This window comes from Coprinopsis cinerea, assembly GCF_000182895.1.
Source record: "Coprinopsis cinerea okayama7#130 chromosome 6 map unlocalized cont3.6, whole genome shotgun sequence".
NCBI classification, from domain to species: Eukaryota; Fungi; Basidiomycota; class Agaricomycetes; order Agaricales; family Psathyrellaceae; genus Coprinopsis; species Coprinopsis cinerea.
Genome location: NW_003307539.1, coordinates 338,147 through 358,400, shown reverse-complemented (window position 1 = coordinate 358,400; position 20,254 = coordinate 338,147). Strand labels below are relative to the sequence as shown.

The 20,254-nt window shown below is 51.2% G+C and overlaps 8 protein-coding genes across 8 annotated transcripts; 5 read left to right on the top strand and 3 right to left on the bottom strand.

Annotated features, from left to right (window-relative positions):
* Positions 1–124: 124 nt before the first annotated feature.
* On the top strand, positions 125–3,020 carry CC1G_13090 (hypothetical protein; the record flags this gene model as incomplete). Its single annotated transcript, XM_001837583.2, has 6 exons — positions 125–361; positions 431–1,035; positions 1,094–1,521; positions 1,572–1,907; positions 1,963–2,064; positions 2,128–3,020. The coding sequence occupies 6 exons, from the start codon at positions 125–127 to the stop codon at positions 3,018–3,020; spliced, it is 2,601 nt and encodes an 866-aa protein (XP_001837635.2).
* An 846-nt stretch (positions 3,021–3,866) lies between these two features.
* On the bottom strand, positions 3,867–5,997 carry CC1G_13089 (hypothetical protein; the record flags this gene model as incomplete). Its single annotated transcript, XM_001837582.2, has 7 exons — positions 3,867–4,406; positions 4,472–4,885; positions 4,934–4,987; positions 5,040–5,132; positions 5,190–5,518; positions 5,577–5,823; positions 5,878–5,997. The coding sequence occupies 7 exons, from the start codon at positions 5,995–5,997 to the stop codon at positions 3,867–3,869; spliced, it is 1,797 nt and encodes a 598-aa protein (XP_001837634.2).
* A 252-nt stretch (positions 5,998–6,249) lies between these two features.
* On the top strand, positions 6,250–6,728 carry CC1G_15522 (hypothetical protein; the record flags this gene model as incomplete). Its single annotated transcript, XM_002910935.1, has 2 exons — positions 6,250–6,328; positions 6,550–6,728. The coding sequence occupies 2 exons, from the start codon at positions 6,250–6,252 to the stop codon at positions 6,726–6,728; spliced, it is 258 nt and encodes an 85-aa protein (XP_002910981.1).
* A 176-nt stretch (positions 6,729–6,904) lies between these two features.
* Positions 6,905–9,861, top strand: CC1G_15521 (hypothetical protein; the record flags this gene model as incomplete). The annotated part of the gene is made up of 8 exons (XM_002910934.1): positions 6,905–7,159; positions 7,216–7,394; positions 7,456–7,618; positions 7,670–8,216; positions 8,402–8,596; positions 8,654–8,765; positions 8,814–9,559; positions 9,611–9,861. 8 exons carry the CDS (start codon positions 6,905–6,907, stop codon positions 9,859–9,861), a joined length of 2,448 nt encoding a protein of 815 aa, XP_002910980.1.
* Positions 9,862–10,085: 224 nt separating this feature from the next.
* On the top strand, positions 10,086–12,022 carry CC1G_15520 (hypothetical protein; the record flags this gene model as incomplete). The annotated part of the gene is made up of 5 exons (XM_002910933.1): positions 10,086–10,298; positions 10,355–10,914; positions 10,983–11,157; positions 11,225–11,428; positions 11,477–12,022. The coding sequence occupies 5 exons, from the start codon at positions 10,086–10,088 to the stop codon at positions 12,020–12,022; spliced, it is 1,698 nt and encodes a 565-aa protein (XP_002910979.1).
* Positions 12,023–12,058: 36 nt separating this feature from the next.
* On the bottom strand, positions 12,059–13,371 carry CC1G_13531 (hypothetical protein; the record flags this gene model as incomplete). The annotated part of the gene is made up of 3 exons (XM_001837580.2): positions 12,059–12,667; positions 12,727–13,088; positions 13,155–13,371. 3 exons carry the CDS (start codon positions 13,369–13,371, stop codon positions 12,059–12,061), a joined length of 1,188 nt encoding a protein of 395 aa, XP_001837632.2.
* A 501-nt stretch (positions 13,372–13,872) lies between these two features.
* CC1G_12986 (hypothetical protein) lies at positions 13,873–17,712 on the bottom strand (the record flags this gene model as incomplete). The annotated part of the gene is made up of 1 exon (XM_001841377.2): positions 13,873–17,712. The coding sequence occupies one exon, from the start codon at positions 17,710–17,712 to the stop codon at positions 13,873–13,875; it is 3,840 nt and encodes a 1,279-aa protein (XP_001841429.2).
* Positions 17,713–19,242: 1,530 nt separating this feature from the next.
* CC1G_15519 (hypothetical protein) lies at positions 19,243–19,915 on the top strand (the record flags this gene model as incomplete). The annotated part of the gene is made up of 3 exons (XM_002910932.1): positions 19,243–19,338; positions 19,462–19,630; positions 19,674–19,915. The coding sequence occupies 3 exons, from the start codon at positions 19,243–19,245 to the stop codon at positions 19,913–19,915; spliced, it is 507 nt and encodes a 168-aa protein (XP_002910978.1).
* Positions 19,916–20,254: the final 339 nt, after the last annotated feature.

Below are 20,254 nucleotides of genomic sequence, written 5' to 3'. Positions count from 1 at the left end.
TACGTATATGGTATAAAGCTGCCGATCGGCTATAAAGTTGCGTCAAATCCTGTTCCTTTTCCCTCACCCACCGTCGTTCAATCGATCATCTATTCCCAATTTTCAGGGCTCATTGTCGCATATCATGACCTCTGCCACCCAGTCCTCCAGGGGCCAGAATCTCAAGGCGTACAGTCTCTCAGTTACCCAAACCGCCTACCTCAAAACCAAACTGGAGGCTTACCGAATGAAGAGAAAGAGGAAGGATGACCGGAAAGGACGTGGCTTGGTGGTAAAAGAAGCGTGTCGACGACTAAAGGAAGACTGGGAGGCGATGACGGAACTGGAGATGTCTCCAGAGTTGGAGAAGAGAATGAAACGCGTAAGTTCTCATTTGTAAATCACGCGTTTTGGCGTGTCCTTTTCGCGGTGTTTGACGCGTCTGTCCTAGGCTGTTAATAAATGGTTCGAGGAGAATATCAAGTACGAAAGGGGGCCGACGAAGAAACCGTGGGGTATGCGCTGGACTGCACGCCTGGTTTTCCAGTATGAGAGATCGCGTGCGATCGGTTTCCTCGCCAAACTGATGGCCCAGAGCCCCGCTCCAGAACTGCCAGACCTTCGGGAACTGCTCGACGACGAAGACGAGGTCATTCCCCCTGAAGCCATAAGACCTGAACAAGCCGATTACGTCCCTTCGGGACCAGACGAAGACGAGGACGAGGAGTCCATCGGTTTGTCGACCCAGGGAGGTAATGAGGATGAGGGCGGCGAGGAGGAGGAGGAGGAGGAGGAGGTGGAGGAGGAGGAGGAGGAGGACCAAGGGGAGGAGGAACGGGTAGGAGACGATGAGGAGGAGCAGGACGAAGATGAGGCTCTTCTCACTCGTGCGAAGATGCTCAGCGACCAACTCGATCCTTCTGTGAAGCCCTTCGCGAAATATCAGACAGCCACCTCTCTTCTGTTCAACGCCCTCACTCCAGACGAAGTTGCGTACTACCGGAATAAGGCGCGGACGTGGTTGGCAATGGGCCCTCCCCTTGCCGAACGTCGAAGGTGCGTAAACGTCTGCGTACCATGCATGCTAATTAACTAACATCTTCGTTACTTTCAGGGTCGCGGAACGGTTCCTAAGATCGAGAATTTTCGACTTCATCGTTGGGCTAATGAACGACATGAATGCCAGGGTCTATCTCCTGGTCGGATTCGAGAAGATGGATGGTTCACGCCGTTCGTTCGATGTCGAGTTCAACAAAGAGCTCAGAGGGTGCGAGAAGTCCTTCAAGGAGACCAACCCCGCGGAGTGTGCGACGCTGAAGGGCCGGTGGGATGTGTGGGTGGAGGAGGCTTTCAACGCGCAGGAGGGGGCAGATCCCAATGCAGCGATGGATAGCTCGTCCGCGTCCAAAGGCAGACCATTGTGGACCTTGGAACTGGACGAGCACGGCAGACCCCTCCTCCCTCCATGGTCATCGAAAGGCAGCTTGCAGCCCGCAGTCTGGTTACGCCATGTCCTTCGAAGCTATCTGACTCGCTATTACGGTATGTGGTCCACAGCATCCAGAAGCATCCACGCTGATCCATTGTTCTAGTTCTCGCTAGCGGATCGGACCCTCTCCCGTCGGTGTTTCCACTCGGAAAACAACGCCCATCCGTACCTTGGACACCCATGGGGAAGGAGTACAGGCGGTACGTCGACGAGGAGTACTTCCCGGAGAACGTGCCGTTCAGGGATCCTTGGGACATCGACTCGTTGCCCCTGCGCATCCTGTACCAGCACCTTTGGAAGCGCCAGCAAGATCCGAATATTACTACGCCGTTCCTGTGGAAGGCCGTTCTCGAACGCACGAAGGGAGGGGCTACAAGACCCAAAGCTGCCAACTTCCCAAGGCAGATGGGGACGTATGTTCCTCCCCCATCCACAGAAGGTGAGCACTTAGCCTGACCTCCGGTGTTGGAACTCAGGCTGAACGTGGACTGCAGGCCGCAGGAAAGGACAGTACGTCGAGGTTGATACGGATGAAGGTTCGGTCTCGGATGACTCAGAGGACGATCTGAGGGATCTGAACCCCCAGCCAATACGAGGTAATTAAACTGATTTGGGTGTATTAGAAACTGGTCCTGACACATATACACCATGGTCTACAGTTGCCCCATCGCCCTCTCCCGATCCTGAAGATTTGCAAGAGATAACCTTCAATCGCCCTCTGTCGTCCTCACCAGTTCCTGAAGACATGCAGGGGATAGATTTGGAACCCATTGTGGTCCCGAGGCGTCCCCCATCGTCCTCTCCCGAAATGGAGGGGACTCGTTCGATGTCGTCCTCACCCATACGCGAAGATATTCGAGGAATATCTGCGGAGCCCACCGTCACTTCAAGTCGCTCCCCGTCGTCGTCGCCCGAGCCTGATGTTTTGTCAATGATCATACAGACGTCTGCTCCCACTATCTCTCCTCGGCCCCCTCGTTCGCCACCTCGCTCTCCCTCTCACTCTCGCTCCCCATCGGGCTCGCACTCACGGTCTCGATCTGCGGAGCCCACCGTCACTCCAAGTCGCTCCCCGTCGTCGTCACCCGAGCCTGATGTTTTGTCAATGATCATACAGACGTCTGCTCCCACTATCTCTCCTCGGCCCCCTCGTTCGCCACCTCGCTCTCCCTCTCACTCTCGCTCCCAATCGGGCTCGCACTCACGGTCTCGGTCGTCTTCCCCAGAACAAGATGAGCTCACGCAGATAGCACCCCCTCGGTCGTCCATTCGCTCTCGGGAACCTGAAGATTTGGGGGAGGGCTCTCAAAGGGTGGCTTCGACTAATCGTCGTCCTCCTAGTTCTAAACGGATGCTTGAGGGCTTAGCAGTGCTATCCGTTGGAGAGCTTGACACTCCCCGCCAGACCCGTAAGCGCGTTCGAGAGGAGGAGAATGACGCGCTACCACAAGCAAAGAAAGGATCAACAGGGGGTAATTCTGGTTCTCGAGGGAAGAGGGGAGGAGGAAGCAAGAGCACCTCTCGTGTAAGAACCCGTGGTAGGAACAAGTAGCATTTTTGACTAGGGTATTTGATTTTTTATTGTATTTTATTTGTTTTTCTGAATGACATTTGATTGCTCGGATAATTGTGGGCTACTTATAATATCGAACGCCGTGGCTATGGTTCAAGACCCATGTACATCTGCACCATGGCTATGCGGATGTACTCGAGGGTTTGAACGCCGTGGCTATGGTTCAAAACCCATGTACATCTGCGCCATGGCTATGCGGATGTACTCGAGGGTTTGAACGCCGTGGCTATGGTTCAAAACCCATGTACATCTGCGCCATGGCTATGCGGATGTACTCGAAGGTTGAACGCCGTGGCTATGGTTCAAAACCCATGTACATCTGCGCCATGGCTATGCTGATGTACTCGAGGGTTTGAACGCCGTGGCTATGGTTCAAAACCCATGTACATCTGCGCCATGGCTATGCGGATGTACTCGAAGGTTGAACGCCGTGGCTATGGTTCAAAACCCATGTACATCTGCGCCATGGCTATGCTGATGTACTCGAGGGTTTGAACGCCGTGGCTATGGTTCAAAACCCATGTTAATCTTAACCATGGCTATGCCGATATACTCGAAGGTTTAATCATGGACATGGTACTGTCGAGATGGTCAATTCAGGGTCGACTTGATCAATGTGGGTATGGTCTTAATCCACGAAGATGCTCGATGGACACCTCACCCATGTTATTGAAGTCTCACTTAGAGGTAGATGTATTCTCGCAATCTGAATGGTTGTTCGAAAGCGAGGTAGTTATATTATTATTAATAGTCAATGTTGTAAGTCATTATAGTACACGAATGAATAGTGCGCTACCAAACGCCGCACGCCAGCCCTACTCGTGTTCATTCCTTGGTGCTTCCTCCCTCCCCTCGGTTGATTGGGGTCGCTGATCGGGAACCCTGCTGGTGGTGCGATGAGACAGGTTCCCCTGAACTATGTGAATGATTCGGTCCGGGGTTAGGAAAGGTAGGGGCATTGGGATTGTTGAAGGAAGCCATGGGACCTTGTGGGATGGCATGATGCGCTTGCGAGTTGCCAGACTGGGGAAGAGCGATTTGTGGGCCGGGAGGATGTGTATCGGGAGGGGCTTGAGGGTGAGTGTGGGTATTAGGACCGTGTGGTGCGAGTTGATGTACTTGCGAACCCTGAGGCTGGGAATGAGTGGTTTGGGGGTTTGGGGCAATGGCTGGACGAGTATCAGGAAGGACGAGAGGGATGGGAGAATCGGAGTGGGTATTGGGTGGTTGGGTATTATTTTGGATGATGGGGTGAGTCTGTGGAATCGGCGGATACACCTCCGGATGGTTGTACAGGTGGGGTCCTGCTTGCCCAGGGTGGCCTTGCATATCGATGAAGTTGGAAACGTCGAATTCAAACGCGGCCTGCGTTGGGAGAAGGATTGGGTTACCATGATTACTATCGTCTCAAAATACGAGTAGAGCCTCACCTTTTGCGCCTTGAGCTCCTTGTCAAGCTCGGCGCACTTCCTCTCGACCTTGTCCAACCGACCGTGAATTACTTGGGAAGGTTTCTCGTTCCCATGATGCTCCAAGTCGGAGATGCGTTCCTCGAGTTCGTCGGTATAACCCTGCAGTACCTTGATCTGGTTCTCGTGCGATCGGAAAGTGAGCTGGTTGTCGAGCAGCTGCTTTCGAAGGGAGGCATTGTCGTCCAGTAGCTGACGTCGTTCTGCGTGGTAGTATTCCATAAGGGCGCGCGTCTGACCTTCCGTTTCGTTGAGTTTGGCGGATAACTGGCTGTAGAGGTGGTGGAGTTGCGCCACATCATGAGGAAGGTTTCCTTGGGGGAGGTCAGAGGAGCGCGGTAACGGGAGTCGGCGCCCGAAATGCTTGCTTTCGTCCTACACACAGGTGAGGGCTGATGACAAGCAGGAGCATGAATTACCTACATCATTTGCTTTATCTGAGTCAGGCGAATGCGACCGCAACCGTAAGACTGGCTCCTGAGAAGTTGTCAGGCCTATTGTCAACCATTTTGGGGATGGGATTAGTCACCTGGGCCGACTGATCCTTCTCTACTTCGTCGTTCGATGGGTACGAGTTGGTGGGTGGGCGTTGTTGAGGCAACGGGGAACGCTTGGGCGGGTACTACAGTGTCATGTGAGCAGAGAATGTGAAAGAGCAAGAGGTATTACTGGAACGTACTGGATTCTTATCGAACATGTTTGATGTTTTGTCGGATGGCTGGTCCGGCTTTAATGGTTTTGGAATGGGTCGGGGTCTGGGCCGAGCGACAGGTGGAGGCGTAGCTGCCTTGGGCTTTTTGGAGGAAGGTTCGTGAGTGTCGTGAGTAGATGGCTGCTCTTGGGGCGGGGCATCGTCTTCGGGCAACGGCCGCTTGCGTCCTTGAGCTGTCGACGCCATTGAGGATTTGGCCTTGCCCGAGGAATCAGAAGGCGAGGTTTTAGACCTGGTGACCGATGATTTAGAAGCGTCCTGGTCGTCCTGGAAGACCACATGCTTCTTCGTCCGACCTTAAGTGCACTGGTAAGTGATAGGATCGGACATGTCACATAACGGCAAGGGCATCACCTGAATCCTGCTTCTTTTGGGTTTTCTCAGTTTTGACGTTGGTGTTAGGCGGGACGGTTGAGGAGAGTGGATATTTAACGAGAAGAGGCGGTTTTTTTTTGAAGTCAGGGTTGTCGAGGAGCTTGAGGTCTATGGAGTGGGGGTCCTTGGAGACGCTGAGTGCGGTGTTGATCCATTGGGTATATACAGGAGAAAGATCGTCGGCAGTGAGGCTCTTGTCCTCATTGAAGTATTGGAGAAACTTGAGCTATTTCAACGGCGTTAGGCGATGGGGATGAGCTCTAAAAGGTCTGAGACGCACCGAGACTCGGATAAGCCGTTCCTTTTTGGTTTTGACCTCGTGCTCACTCCACTGAGAGACTGAGTTGACAAGGTTGTATAATTCGTCGAGCTTTTCAATGAGTTTAACGGAGGGCGCCATGGAGGAATTGCTGTTCAGGACTGGGGTCAAAATTTGAGGTGAACCTGGCTATGGTTGATAACAAAGCTGATAGCCGAAACGGGACCTTAGCCGAAAAGTGATGGAACGGGACAGTCATGGCTACGCCGACGGATCACAAAGGTGCGGGCATCACGTCACCATCGTCGTAGCCATGAGGTTGAGATGGCTGGAACGTACATGGCTTCGCAGCTCGGCACTCCCCTGTACAGCGCTGTTCTTGTAGCCATAGCGATGTCCACCACTAGTACTATGTGGCTGGGTGAGATCAGGCATGATATGTGTACCTCGTCATGGGTGGGATGGGGGAAACGTGAGTAGACAAGGGCAGCATGGTCATGTAGTGGAGTGGTACAAGGTTTATCGAGCTGAATAGGTACTCTGAGTGGTGCCATAGATATGGTGTTTGTATCGTGTAGGAATGCGACCATGGATTGCATGGCTACAGAGTATATAACATACATAATATGACCAAGGATAAACTGTATATATCAAGGGGATGGTACTGACCATTGTGCAGAAGCACGCTCGCAGGGAAGATAACGCATGTGACATATGTGGAGCAGACGAACCGTTATGGCGGTGTACCTCCTGCTTTGCAACACCAAGCCTTTGTTCGACATGCTGCCGCGACATTCATCACCGTCACCCCCTTCATCGAGTTGAAATGTGGACAGGGAGATTTTACGAACCGTCGTGGCTCTGGAAACTAGGAATCTCAGTCTACCTTGGACATGAGGGACAACGATGCCCTAGACTGCCGCCATCACAAGTTTCCGATCATACCAATGAAGAATTCATCGCCTCGTCGATATCGGATTGGAATAATCATACCGACTTTTCTTTCGGGGCCAGTCCAAAGCATGGTAAAGATGGTTGGGGTCAAGAGATGGTAATCGTTCACATTAACGGCATCCATCGCCTTGTGGTTTACCCATGTGCCTGTATTGGCGCAGCATCCCTGGACGAGCAGTGTGTGGCGGGTGGGCTGTACCCGAGTACCTTCAAGGCTGTGGAGACAGTATTCACCTATGAGCTTTTACACGACTTCAATCTCGCCTCGCTAGAATGCCGCACTTCAGCGAGTGAATACTTCAGCAAGCTGCGCAGACTCACCAATCCTGATTTCCCTGACTGTGTACCGGTGGGTATTAAGTGATGCCTTCCCACCAATCTTTAACATTGATCAGCAAAGCATAGAATCGCCATCGTGAACTTCTACGGACAGCCAGACAATTCCGACATCTAAAGGAGTTGGTGCAATTTGGGTTCACTACTCGCGAGGCTGCTAGCTCCCCTGGTTCCCTGGCGATATTCTGTGCAGCATGTCCACAGCCCGACATCAACCTTGAAGAGAATTGGGAACAGGACCGCAGAACGTTCGTCCCAAACATCTTTTATATTTCAAATCAGATTGCTAAAGTACAAATCTGTGAACAGATGGAAATTTGCCATGTCCTTCGTGGCCGACGGGAACTTCGTCTGCGTTCGGCAAAGTAAAAAAGGAGCAGGTCAGGACCTCTTTCTGAAGCGGGGCCAAGGTTACTTTGTCGAGTCCGAAGAGTACAAGCGGCATTTGCGTTCCGCTAGTGAGGAAGTCGAGGTACGGTCGAGGGCAGGTGGTGAAGTCACGGGGTTCTGATCTTTGTTTAAGCCATCCACTTGCAACGAGCATCGTGCAGTTGCCGATAAGAATAAAGGGCACAAGGGATACGACGCGACTGGAATTGGGGCTCTGGCATGCGCTCGCCATGGTGCCTTTGTCCCATCGTCAATCGTGGACTTCCAAAAAGGGGAACGCCAAATGAACATGGATTATTCGTTGTGCAAAGGGTTGAAGACTGTTGTCTCACCCAAAACAAGGTGTGTCGTCTTCATATACGATATCTGCTGCCAATATTGGAAGAACCTCCTTTCCCGCACACAGAGATACAGCCCGAAGCTTGACCTTCCCTGGTACAAGTCGATGACGTTCGGCATTGGACAATTCCACGTCCACGGCCACCAAGAGAGGTGTCTTCCCCGGTTTTCCCCGTTGTACATCGATGGGCTTGGGTGGAATACCGGTGAGATTTTGGAATCAAACTGGTCACTGTTGAACCCGACAGGGATTCTGGCGAGCACAATGACCGAGGCACATCGCCTTGAGGTTTTGGATGGCAAGCTCCTGGATCTCAATTGGAAGAAATTGACCAACCTCCGTGAGTCATCACCGCCTGTTTAAATGTAGCGGTAATCAGGCGGTTGTCGGCCGCTGGCGGTACCCGAACCCGAATGACCACGGCGGGGCGGGCGGCCGACCCATAAAATAGCCGCCTTGATTAAACAGGGGCCACCCCCGTTAGACTATTTGCCTGATGGTTAACTTACAATCTATCTATTTTAGATGTGTCGCTTCCGGGCCTACTAAAAACCGCTTTGACGAACCTTTTGGAATTCACCGAGGCCGTTGAAATGTTGAAGTCGTCGGCAACAGCGGACCAAAGGGCGGAATGGGATCAACAACTCAAGGAAGCTCAAAGGAAACGCGAGAATCACGTCCCAGAAGCCATGGATATCTTGATGTCAACGATAGATAAAGGTAAAACCATAATGAATAGAAAGGGGTATAGCGGCTGAAATCGTCCGAAACCCAAAGCACCATCTCGGAAAACTGTCGAGGCGCGCCTCATAACGGAAGAAATCAATTCGAGTCGAAATGTGGGAATGACATCGTGGATTCAAAAAGGAATTCTAATTCAGGAGTTGCAGTATGTGATACTATCTGCTATAAAATTCCCCGCCTGATGACTGTCTAGGATCGATACAATGACTTTGGCAAAGGATCTTGGTAGCACACCTTCTGACTCAAAACAGTTGGACTTGGAAAGGAAACGTGCCGCCCTCAAGCTTAAACACGACGAACACTTCGAAGAAGGGCTGATGTTATTTCCAGTCCTGGCGCCCAGTAAGGCGGACGACTCCGACCCGCGAGCACGCTTTTTCCTCGCCCCTATACGCGAGCCTTGTACTTGCGAAGAATTCGAATGCGGCCATCTAGACATGAACATTAATCCGTTTCAGGAGTTGCAGAAGGGCCCTTTGGAGAAGTTGGCAGTGCTGCTGCCGTCCTCAGAACCTCATGCAGGCTCCATATTTCCACAGTCTGCCCGCGAAGCGGAATTAGCCTTAAGGAAGGCCCAGGCGGACGAATCGCTGGCCAACATTCGGACTCAAGTCGGGTATAAATCGTTCTTGTTCAAAGCTAACGTCCAACTCGCGGAGAACAAAGCGCAGAAGACCCGGGGATATGCTGCCGTTTCGTCGGCGGAAAAGGCCATTCAAAGACACACCAGGGTATACAACCAGGCACAGTGGGCGATCACGCAACTCACCGACGATCTCGCGGTCAAGGACAAGTACCGCCCACTTCTTAAGGGCGATGCCAAACCGCTTCAGTCGATCTACCAACCTAATGCACCGGGACAGAGTCACGAGGTAGTCAGCTGGATCTGGGGGTGGAAACATACGGGCAATACCGACAGCCCGGAATTCCTAGCTGAGAGTGGGTGCGATTGTATTTTATTGCCTGCATCCGCTCACGACTACCGCCCAGTTTGCCGCCTCAATTGGCTCCGAACGACGTCCCGCCTCAAGCGGTGGGAGGAGGAAGTCCTTCTTGTGCGTGCTGAAATGGGATGGACGGTTAGATATATGGAAAGAAAGGCAGATGAATGGGAGGGTAAAGGTGGAGTGAGCAACAGTGCGGGAGTGCAAGCGGTTGCCTCATGTCAAGCCGCATCATGGCGGAAGTTGGCGTTCCAAGCCAAGGCGGCTTTTAAGGATTTTATGGACTCAACCCATTAAGGATTACGCTAAATGCTCTACGCATCGGCGTCCGGTACCCGCCTAATAGTACCCCGCTTCTGATAGCCCCCTGAAAATAACCCGACTGATATCCAACTGGTTCCCGCCAGTGAATCGGTATCCGCCTTCGATGCCCGCCTGAAAATCGGAGTTCAAGTTCGGCAAAAGCCGATCGTAGACTTTCCATCGATTTCGTTGTTCATTTTCGTTGTTCATCAACTATCATGGACTTCAAGTATAGCCCTCCGGGCAACTCCCCCGAGCTTGTAACAAACATGTTTACCGATCTCGACAACTTCGACGGGGCCACGATGCAACAATTCATGTACTATCTCTCTTCTCGTCTTCGGGGGGCGGGTCTCGCATACGCCCACCAATTCGCAAAATTGACCATCGATCAAAGGGCGGAATTTCTCAGAATTCTCTTCGAGGAAGTGGTGTGTTTGACCACTATCTTTACTTTGCGAATACGAAATCCTAACCTTATCTCAAGACTTGGGTAACCACCCTCTTTGGATTTGCGGCCGCCCGTTTTCCAACCATAAAGCCCGGCGACACTCATCGAGAATTGACTTCCCTTGTCGCCTACCTCCGCTTTGGTGACCCAATGCCTATCCTTGCCGCATGCACCGCCAACAACGAGGAAGTACCCGACCGTCTTCTCGCACATTTTGAATGCAATTGGTGGGAACCCTTCGACCCCACAAAAAATTGGGATGCCAGCAACGTATCATTTATCGCAAAGACATTTCGCCATCAGCGCCATTTTCTTCTCCCGCTCAACAAGCCCCCGCTTCCCAGCAACCGCCTGGCGGACCTGAGCACCAGGCAACTCGCCCAATGCGCTGACTCCATCGCCAAATGCTCCGAAATCGTCGCCAAAGATATCGACCTCACCGCACGAGAAATTTCTAAGGCGGTGAATCTCTTCTGCCGTTGGAAAGCCCTCTGCGTCAAGGCTAGGCTAGAAGAGGACCGTCGCCGACATGCAGCTCGGGTTGAGGGACTTAGCAAACATGGGCTGTCGCGGGATGTGGTGGCGGATGTCTTGGCGTGGGCAAATCAGATAAAGAATCAATGAGTCAATAGTAGCGGTGTAATTTAGTACTACCACTTGGAAGCGACGTTCTTGCCTGCATGCCTAAACCGATATCTTTCGCCACTTTGTCTGAAGATGAATGGATTTCTTTTCATGATTTCGTCGCGATCAGACTACAATTGGCATTCACAGCCTTCGCCCGTGACCCTACCGGCCGCCTTTGGAAATCCCGACAAAACCAATTTACTGCAGAGTTCGTAAGTAACTTTTGGAACTGTTATAGATCGGTTTGAAACTCATCTATTCATCTATCTATACACATAGCTACAGGCGTTGCATTTCGTTGGGATGTCCCAAATGTTTCCGATGGGCGACTACGTGAACGAGTTCACCGCCAAGCTAGTTGAGGATTGGGACGTCATTTTCGACGAGGTAGAAAAAGGGTCCCGCCCCGACTATTCAAAGGCGGAAGGATGGCTTATAGATCCACTGCCATTCCATGAGGTGATGCCGCTGGCCTGGTGGAAGGTGAGAGGAACCTTGTCTCTCTACGACCGCTTCTGAAATGTGATTCAGTGGAATGGTATTGACCTGGAAGAGGATACAGCCGCTGGTCACCCGCCCCCAAAGCACTTGAACGGCATACAGGAGTCCTTAACCGCCTGGAGGGCTTATTGCACTCTCCTTACCTCTCAGGGTCCGTCCGTCAGTTACACGCCAGACTATACCGACTCGATGGCCGACTGCCTGCAAGGACTGGCTAGTTATCGCGATGGAGCGGCCGACATGTTAGACAGCAACTCTCAGTCGGTGATTCCAACCCTTCAGGCCGCGGTCAACCGCATTTCGGACATCTGCCTCTACCCACTCTATCTGGGGTGGCATCACATTGGCTCCAGGGAAACCACGCTCGCTCGACGGAAAGAATATTACAGGAGGCGGGAAATAAGCGGCATTTCTGAACGCGGCAATTCCGTCAGATCCGCCCCCGCCCGATTGAATACCGCCACGTTGGCAGCAGAATTGCCCGCCCGATGGAATACCGCCACTTCGGAAGCGCAATTCCCCGCCCTGAAAACGCCGCATCTCCAAGAGGACAGCTCAGGCAGCGTTACCATTTAGATCTATGAAAGAAAAACGTTTAGAAACTGTCTCTATCTAAATACCACGTCTTTCCGCCTCTGGTACCCCCAACCGCTCCTCAATACTATGGACCGTCTCAGGTCGACTGGCATGCGCGCGCCACTCCAGGATGTACTTCAACACCTCGGGCCTCATAAAGCTCGCGAGACAGATCCTTTCACCGTCAACCTCAGCAACACCGTGCTCAAGAACCTGGCTAAGAATGAAGGCCATAGTTCCCCGCTCGTATCTAAAGTGGCGGCCGACCCTTTTCAACTCTAATCTGCCCCCTCCGTATCTCCCGACGGTAAGAAGACAATCGTACCAATTAGGGTTTCCGAGTGTGTCAAAATGGAAGGGTGTTTCACGGTTTGAGATGACCTGGGTGACCGTAAACGGGGACGCCCAGATCCTCAACACCCCAGCCATAAGCTCGGCGCATTTCGGAGCGGAACCTTCGCAATTGGTCGCCGCCAGCTTCTGCCACGTTTCTACGCCTTGTTCGTATTGCGAGGGATTCAGAACGTATAGGACCGCTCCAATAAGACTAAACGCCTCCCGCATCGCCCTCACGAACGGAATCCCACCGTCCTTTCCGTCGCGTCGGCGGATGGAAGCGGAAACCATGGGCTTATGCTTCGGTGGCTAGGTGGTCAATTGTTCAGCCCGGGCTATTCACAGTCATATTATTTTTGGTCACTTACTGGGTGATTTTGCATGAACCAACAGGGGGAGAGGCTGAGCACGCCAGGTGTAAATTCGGACGTGGATGTGTCTTTAAAATACTTGGCCTGACTCCTCCAGGACCCGTCCGTCTTTACCTCCATCTTTGAATGGGGGGCATTGACGAGGTCCCTACATGCCTCCTCCACTATATCAAGTTGTACAGCGGTCAGGACGCGCGGAAGGTGGAGGAAAAGGAGACGACCGTTGCGATCGCAAACGTGGGCTGGCCCGCTGACTAGCTGGCTGACTCCATCTTCTTTGGGAGGGAATTCGGGATCGACCCTGTGCTGCGGGTTCTTCGCCTGTGCTAAGAGATTTTCGAAGGTTTCATTGATGACAACTGCGCCAAAGATATTAGAGGACGTTAATCAGTGCGCGCGCGTAAGCAAGTCCAGGATGGAATTACTTTGATTTTTGAGTGCATCCATAACAATATTTGAAGCAAGGTAAAGTTGTAGTCGGTACTCTATTGCGAGATGCTCGCTGTGCGGTTGCGGCTTGGTAGGGGCGGTGTACTTGGTGAAGCAGAGCGCATGGAAGTAACTAGCAGTGTGGCCAAGGAATTCGAGCGCTGAAACCGGGTCATCAATGCTGAGGAGGTCCACTTCTTCCGTGTGCGACATGACGGTTGGGCTCCAACTCCAATGAGTCGCCTCTTCTTAAGTCGACGTGATGCTGCCTCGTTGTTTACGCGCGTCCCTGGCAACCCTGACAATCGGTTGGGGTTTGGGGTATTATAATTGGATACTAGACTAAGGATGTTAATAATATTCCAGCTTTCTGACCGTCTGTTTCACGACTGAGACGTCTCATGGTCTCAGAGGGGAGTTCTTTGAAAAACGTGAGTAGCCGTGAGGAGCGGTTCAAGGGCGGAAGAATCGTTTCATGCATCGGATTTCAGGCGGCCGTGCGAATTGCGGCGGCTATAATTGGCGGGTGCGAATTTCCATCGGCTTTTGATGGGGCGGGGGATTCCCGCTCCCTGATAGCCCAAGGCTGGGCTGCGCCAGTAGCGATGGCGCTACCAGTGAAAGCCCTCCCGTGAGTTGATGGTAGCCCACACCCCGGAGCCTTGGCTTTGATGATGGCCGAGGAGCAGGGACAGAGCCCTCGCCGCTGAACCATTAAGCGATGGGCATGATCCGCGATGTGCAATCAGTAAGTATGGGTGAAGTTTGTAAATCAGACACATCTTTTGCCACCACCTCCCTCCTAGGATCCTCCGCAGGAACCGTCCGAATGCCAAAGGGTCTGGTATCAAGCGCCTCTGCAGAGACGATTGTTACGGCAGGTAGCCTGAGATGGCCTTCCCAAATCTCCTCGTCCATATCAATGTCAGGGTCAGAAACCAATGAGCCACCTCCTCGGTGTTTCAGCGCATTCTCATGCTGCTCAACGATACTTTTTAAGCCTTCGTCAAGCTCCTTCAACTCCATCCCGTTCCCAGAATCTGAGCGTAGCAAAGTCTCTTCTACTGTGGATCTGCCCTCTACGTCGTTCGGATAGCATTTCGACAAAGCATTAGCATTATCACAACCAAGGAGTGTTTCGAGGGTCAGCTTGTAACCACTGGGCACTTCCTGGATTTCCTGTAGTTCTTCTGAGCTTGTTTCCTTGTAGGCGTTTGATTCGTAGAATGCCACCGAATGAATAGTCTGATTCTCTTCCACTTCGCGGCCGATGTCGCGGAAACCACCTGCACCGTCTGCTTGCGCTCGATCGCGTTTATGCCGGGGGCCGAGTTCCTTCCCTTCAGCAAGCTGGGCCATATTTTCGATAATACTTAACTCTTCGCTACCCAGTTTAGGCTTCCATTTGGCCCAACTTTCAACCCACAATTCTTCCTTTTCTTTCAAATCTAACGGGTTTCTCCAAGGTTTAAATAAAATAATCATATCTCGACACCATCCGTTGTCCTGGTCGTCCAACGCATTCGACCTGGCCAAGTTTGGTCCTAACAGAACCGGGACGACTGAATGCCTTCGTAGCACAAGAAGATGAGATCGAACTTGGGGGTGCGCGGCCGAAAAGAGGAACCTATTTTCCCGGTGCACAATGTCACCGTCATCGTTTCTCTTAATCCTCTCCTTCCTCGTCGACGCAAGGAAGGTATACAGACCCATACGACCAATCTTCGAAGACGAAGATCTATAAACGTAGTCCAAACGCCCACTACTGATACTAACGTCGTCCGATTGGGGAGTCACAGAAACAAATCCCCCCGATGCTTCGTTGATAGCCGAGTCCAACGTAGGATCGTGAGGGACGTCGATACCCTTTTCCCGGAACTCGTGCGTAATATTAACGAAACGAAGGCATTCTCCCCAGTTGAAAGTTTGGAAGACAGCGTTTGTGTATCTCTCCGGACCGCCTACAATGATATCTCGCATGACTTGTTGGTGCGACACCTCCTGGTGGCCGAGCATACTGTTTACTGCAGTGGTCATGGCGGAAACGACCTCGGGTTTGGTCAGGGTATTGGTTGAGGGTGTGAACCTTCTTTCCGTCTGACGGATGGCGTAAGACAAAGCAGCAAGGCCAGCGTGAACGGTTATGGGGGACTTCATAATGTATTCTGTCACATAATACATGAACGCTTTCGCGTCTTTTCCGGACCCGATGAACTTGACATCGTGATTGCATTTAGCAAGGAAGGTAACTAAAGGGGTATAGTGAGTCATTTGACCGTTGAGACGTTTTACGTTGATTCTGCCCGTGTCTTCCTCTATCTCTGTTCTCGCCGTAATTACACCATCCATACCAAACCGGCAGTTTGCATCAGAACGAGGTTCTTTGGGATTGAGGTACTTCCAACACGTTGCTCTATGCTTATGAAGGTTGTATCGCAGCAAAAGTCTATCAGTATGTCTCTTCATCTCCTCCTTGAAGTCCCGTAGACCATAGTCCTGCAAAAGAGGACCAAGCAGACTCCCAGGATGCGGTTCGCCAAGTGACTTTAACACGCTCTCAACATTATCGAACCCGTTCAACCAGCGACGAGTATTCTCGCACTGGAAGTCGGATTGCATTATGGATTCTAGCCACAGGAGAAACATCTTGCGATAGCTGGTATCGGAAATCAGTAATTCCTTCAGGATACGGGGGCTCGGATGACCTCGTAGCCAAACGAGCATATGGCAATGTAAAGTACCCCTTCCTTGAGCCTCGACCGTACCGTAGTACGCGTCACATATCCCATACACTCCCGGCTCGTCCCTCCCGCAACGCAGAACAATGTTTACAAATTGGCGTATCATCGCATCGAAAAATTGAACACATGCCACTGGATGAGCCACTGCAATCGCACCACGAGCTTTCGAATGGTCGTACAATAGCTCGTTAACCTGAGACGGAGTTTCACACCGCCCTGCAAGGATACGAACGATAGGGTTATCTACGTCCGATGGATTGATTGTAACAAATAAAGTAGGAGGGCCCCTGTTGTTGATGACACCTCTTATCTCGTTTCTCATCATGACCTTTTGAGCTACTGTCCCCGGAACGTGGCGGGCTACAGGGGAGATCGAGGCCATCACTCTGAGGACCTGTTTTTCAGCCAGTATTTCTGGTTTGTACCACGGCATGACTCTGAACTTTTCAATCAGTGAAGTGAGTACCTGGCGATCGATATCCAGGATATCCCGGACTATGCGTGAATATGTTGCCACAGGGGCTCGAAATCGGATGGATGTGTTCACCATCTTCTTACGCAACACGTTGTAGAAAACGAAAGCAAATTCGGGATCTTTTTCGAAAGTAGAATCTTCCCTTTGAAGCAGATGCGACAGTTGTTCTTCCATGCTCACGTAGCGTGTGCGAAGTGGGTGATAGAACCCTCCCAACCCCCAAGGATCCAAATGCGGGAACATCCAAGATAGCATATACGGGTTCCCGAAATCTGGGATAGGGCGAGCACCCGAACGCGAAGATAGGAAGGGCTTTCCTGAAAGACATCTATTTACAGCATCAGTTTGCATGTGCCGATAACTTTTGGCTGTATGGTCCCCTGTTGTGTAACCAGTATTCTCCATGAGAATTTCGCTACTATCCTCTTCAAAGGCCGTGTCCAACCCAGCTACATGGGACGAAATCGCCGTGTCAATTCCTTCATTGAACGGAAGGAACCCGAAGTGAACCGCTTTAGGAACGCCTTCATCATTATGTCCCTCGAACAAAGCGTTGAGCCGGTCTGCACTATAGCCCATAAATCCTGGAACTCGCCGATAATGGGGGTTATTGGCGAGCAGGAACTTCAAGAGAAGCTTGACTCTACTCTTCCGTACGAGAACGGGTTTAAAGCTTTCAATCGTAGCTCGAGTCGGCATTGTTTGAGAAATAAACACAATGCATAAAGTGTCAGCTATCTCTGTATGGGAAGGAGGGAGGCTGTCATGCATTTGGAGAACATCAAGAGGAGCCATCATGATGTTGCCTCGCACATGTCTTGATCGCTTCCGACGTCGATCCTTCGGCACACCTTCCTCTTCGTCTTCTTCATCACGTTCGATAAAGCGACAACAAATCCCATTCCCTCTGACCCTAGCTATCATCGCCCGCTCGAAAATCGTAGATTGCTCGAAAGCGCGACGAACATCCTCTGGTAATCGAGACCGACCGTAGTAGAGCCAATTGGCAAGAGCTAGCTTGGGCATCAGCCCCTTGGATAGGTCATTCGCGCAAGCTTTGCAAGCACGGAATTTCCCGAGCTCGCGAGGGTTCTCCAATCCTCTAGCACAAAGAATGGCACCTTTGTAGGCTACAAGATTATAATCAACGGGGTAAACATCATCGGGAAGGTAAGGATTGACGAGTATCTCGAGATCAATTTCAGTAGGATCAAGTATAACCAGCTCTGAATTGGGAATCAACTTAGAGCACACTGCACACGGGCTTCGCATAAAGCGATAAGGCGACGTGACATCCTGCCATTCCGAAACGATCTTCTCCATGTCGAGATCAGACATCACACGCAAGTGCTCGTCTGAAGCCACAGTATGTGGTTCAGTGACGGCTGGAGGAACTGTAGGTATGGTTGACGGAACCAGGGCTCTATCGATCCGAGGAATCTGTTCAATGAAGGAGCCGGCGTGAGAGACAACGAATCTTGATTCCACATTCCATCGAGGACGCGGAAGTTCTTTTAAATGGAACGTGGAGAGCTGGGAGCATTCGACTGAGCACGAATGGCTACAAAACTCTGCTCGAAGAGTCTCCATAGTGATATTACGGAAAGGTAATGAATGGGATGATGCAAGCTGCCTCAAATCCTTTAAGAGGAGATACCTGAAGCTATCAACGAAGTCGCGAACCGGGAGTGAGAAGATTAACTGAGTCGGGTCTTTGCATAACGCCTTCGCTTCTCTGTCATTGACCATCGCAACGAAACGATAATAAGTGTTCAGCCGCTGAATAGAGAATTCTTTGATTTGCATCCCATCCGTCGTATATTGATTATATCTGATACCTGTACCATGGGATAGTTCATGGAAAAGCATGCCATCGCACGATGTTACTCACTACACTGGAGTAGATCAGACTCGATACCAGGCTTGAAAACAATTCCGGTTTGCATCGTCCTTGGTTTAAAGGAGGTATTTTCAGCACCGCACAAAGCCTCCCTTCCTTTTATACCCTCGCAGACCTACAATGGCCGTCTAAGTTTCGGAACCATAGCATTACCGTAACCAATAACCATATAACCTTGGATTGCAGCCGAGTTCAAGTTTCGCGTGGCACCTGAAAGTAAAGTAACTTTTAAAAAACCGCTGTGTAGCATCTGCGAAGGTACGGTACTTCAACAAAGCCTAATAGTTGGCCTGAACAAGTACGGAAAAAGTTTCGGCAGTCTATTGGACGCTTGACCGATATAAAGCACCAACGATAATGCCGTTATCCAAATCCTTCAAGCCAAACATGAACGTCGACTCAGGCAAACACTCTCAACATCGAACGGGCTCGCCTCAAGTCACTTCAGAAACAATGGATACCACCAACAGCGACACAATCATGGTTGATGCCATGCTAGTCGACAGCCCAATAGATCGCATGGAATGCGACCCCGATGCCTCAGTGTACAAAGAGTCTGCCTCTGTAACCGACAGGTTCAAAGAGAGACTTTTCGAGACCAACAAAGCTTCGTGCATTGGGTGCAGGTTGACGGGGAAAAGGTGTATTGGAAGAAGGTGCAGGCGTGACGATGATCCATGCGAGTGTGTTGCTTTTCATCTCCTCCATTGACTTTGATTGACACTCAGGGAGGCAATGTTCCAGAGCCAATCGGCGTTGTGAATTCATGCGCCTCAAACCGGGGCCGAGATTTCCGGGGAAGTGGGGTGGAGCGGACAAGAAAGAGAGTAAAAGGAAACAGAGATGAAGCCATTCTGACAGCCAATTATAATCTCTACTGTCGAATTAACTCGAGTTTTGAATGAGCCAGAATCGATTTGTTAAAACCCTGCTGCAAGGCCGTTGTAATGACCTGTTTCCATCCTACCATGTCCGAATCGCTCTTTACTACCCCGGTGGACATCGCACTGCTGGCTGAAGCTGATACGCAGGGTATCTTTCGCTTTTGTCAAAACAGTCCCAATGTGAGTGCACGGTCTGGCCTTCACGAACTCGGAATTGACCGATTAAAGCCATGTGATAATCCGAAATGCGTCAACGATCCAGAGTCGTGTATAGCTGACCCTCAGTGCCGAGGTTGCACACAGTGTGCTACCGATAACAAGCGATGCTCGTTCATCGACTGTTTCGTGGTTCACTTGGTCGGGATGTCGATGGAATGGCCACCGACCACAGCTGCGCACTGGATGAGCGAAGTCTACAAGCCCTGTCTAGAAAACCTTCGGGGAGACGTAAATCCGGCCGACACGTTCCAGCGTAAGTGGTCCACTACAACGACTGACCACGGGACTGAATAAAGCCTCAGAAGAGACCAAATACCGGGAAATCGAACGGGACTTGGCTGGTAGCCTGAAGTTACAATCGAGGGCTCTGGATTATCTGCATCAAACGCGCCTCGACATCCCGACCACGAACGCAGAACAAAATCAAGGTAACCGTGCCATCAGTGGACAGCTAGCTAATGAAATAACCAATCAATGTCAGAGAAGCTCAGAGTTTTGGAGGAATGCTTACAAGACGTGGCTCAAAGCCAGGCTATAACCTTGCAACTAATGTCGGATACCCGCACGCAATTGGCAAAAACGACAGTTGAGATAGGCCAAAGCCAGTCGTGCCAGTCCATAAATTCAAGGTTCAACTAACGCTTCCTTGCAGAGGTCGTGCGTTCGATGGACAAACAAGCAAACACGTCATTTTTCCTGCAGAAGATCCAAGGGTTAATATGTCAGCTTGAAGGGCAATTCCAACAAACAGATATCGACCTCGTCATGTCGGTTAACAGCTTCCTCGCTTCTTATCGCAGTTTGGTTAGTTGCAGAGTCGAGGATGTATAGCGGAAGCGAAAAGGGAACAGAAACGGGACAGACGCTATTCTCGCGC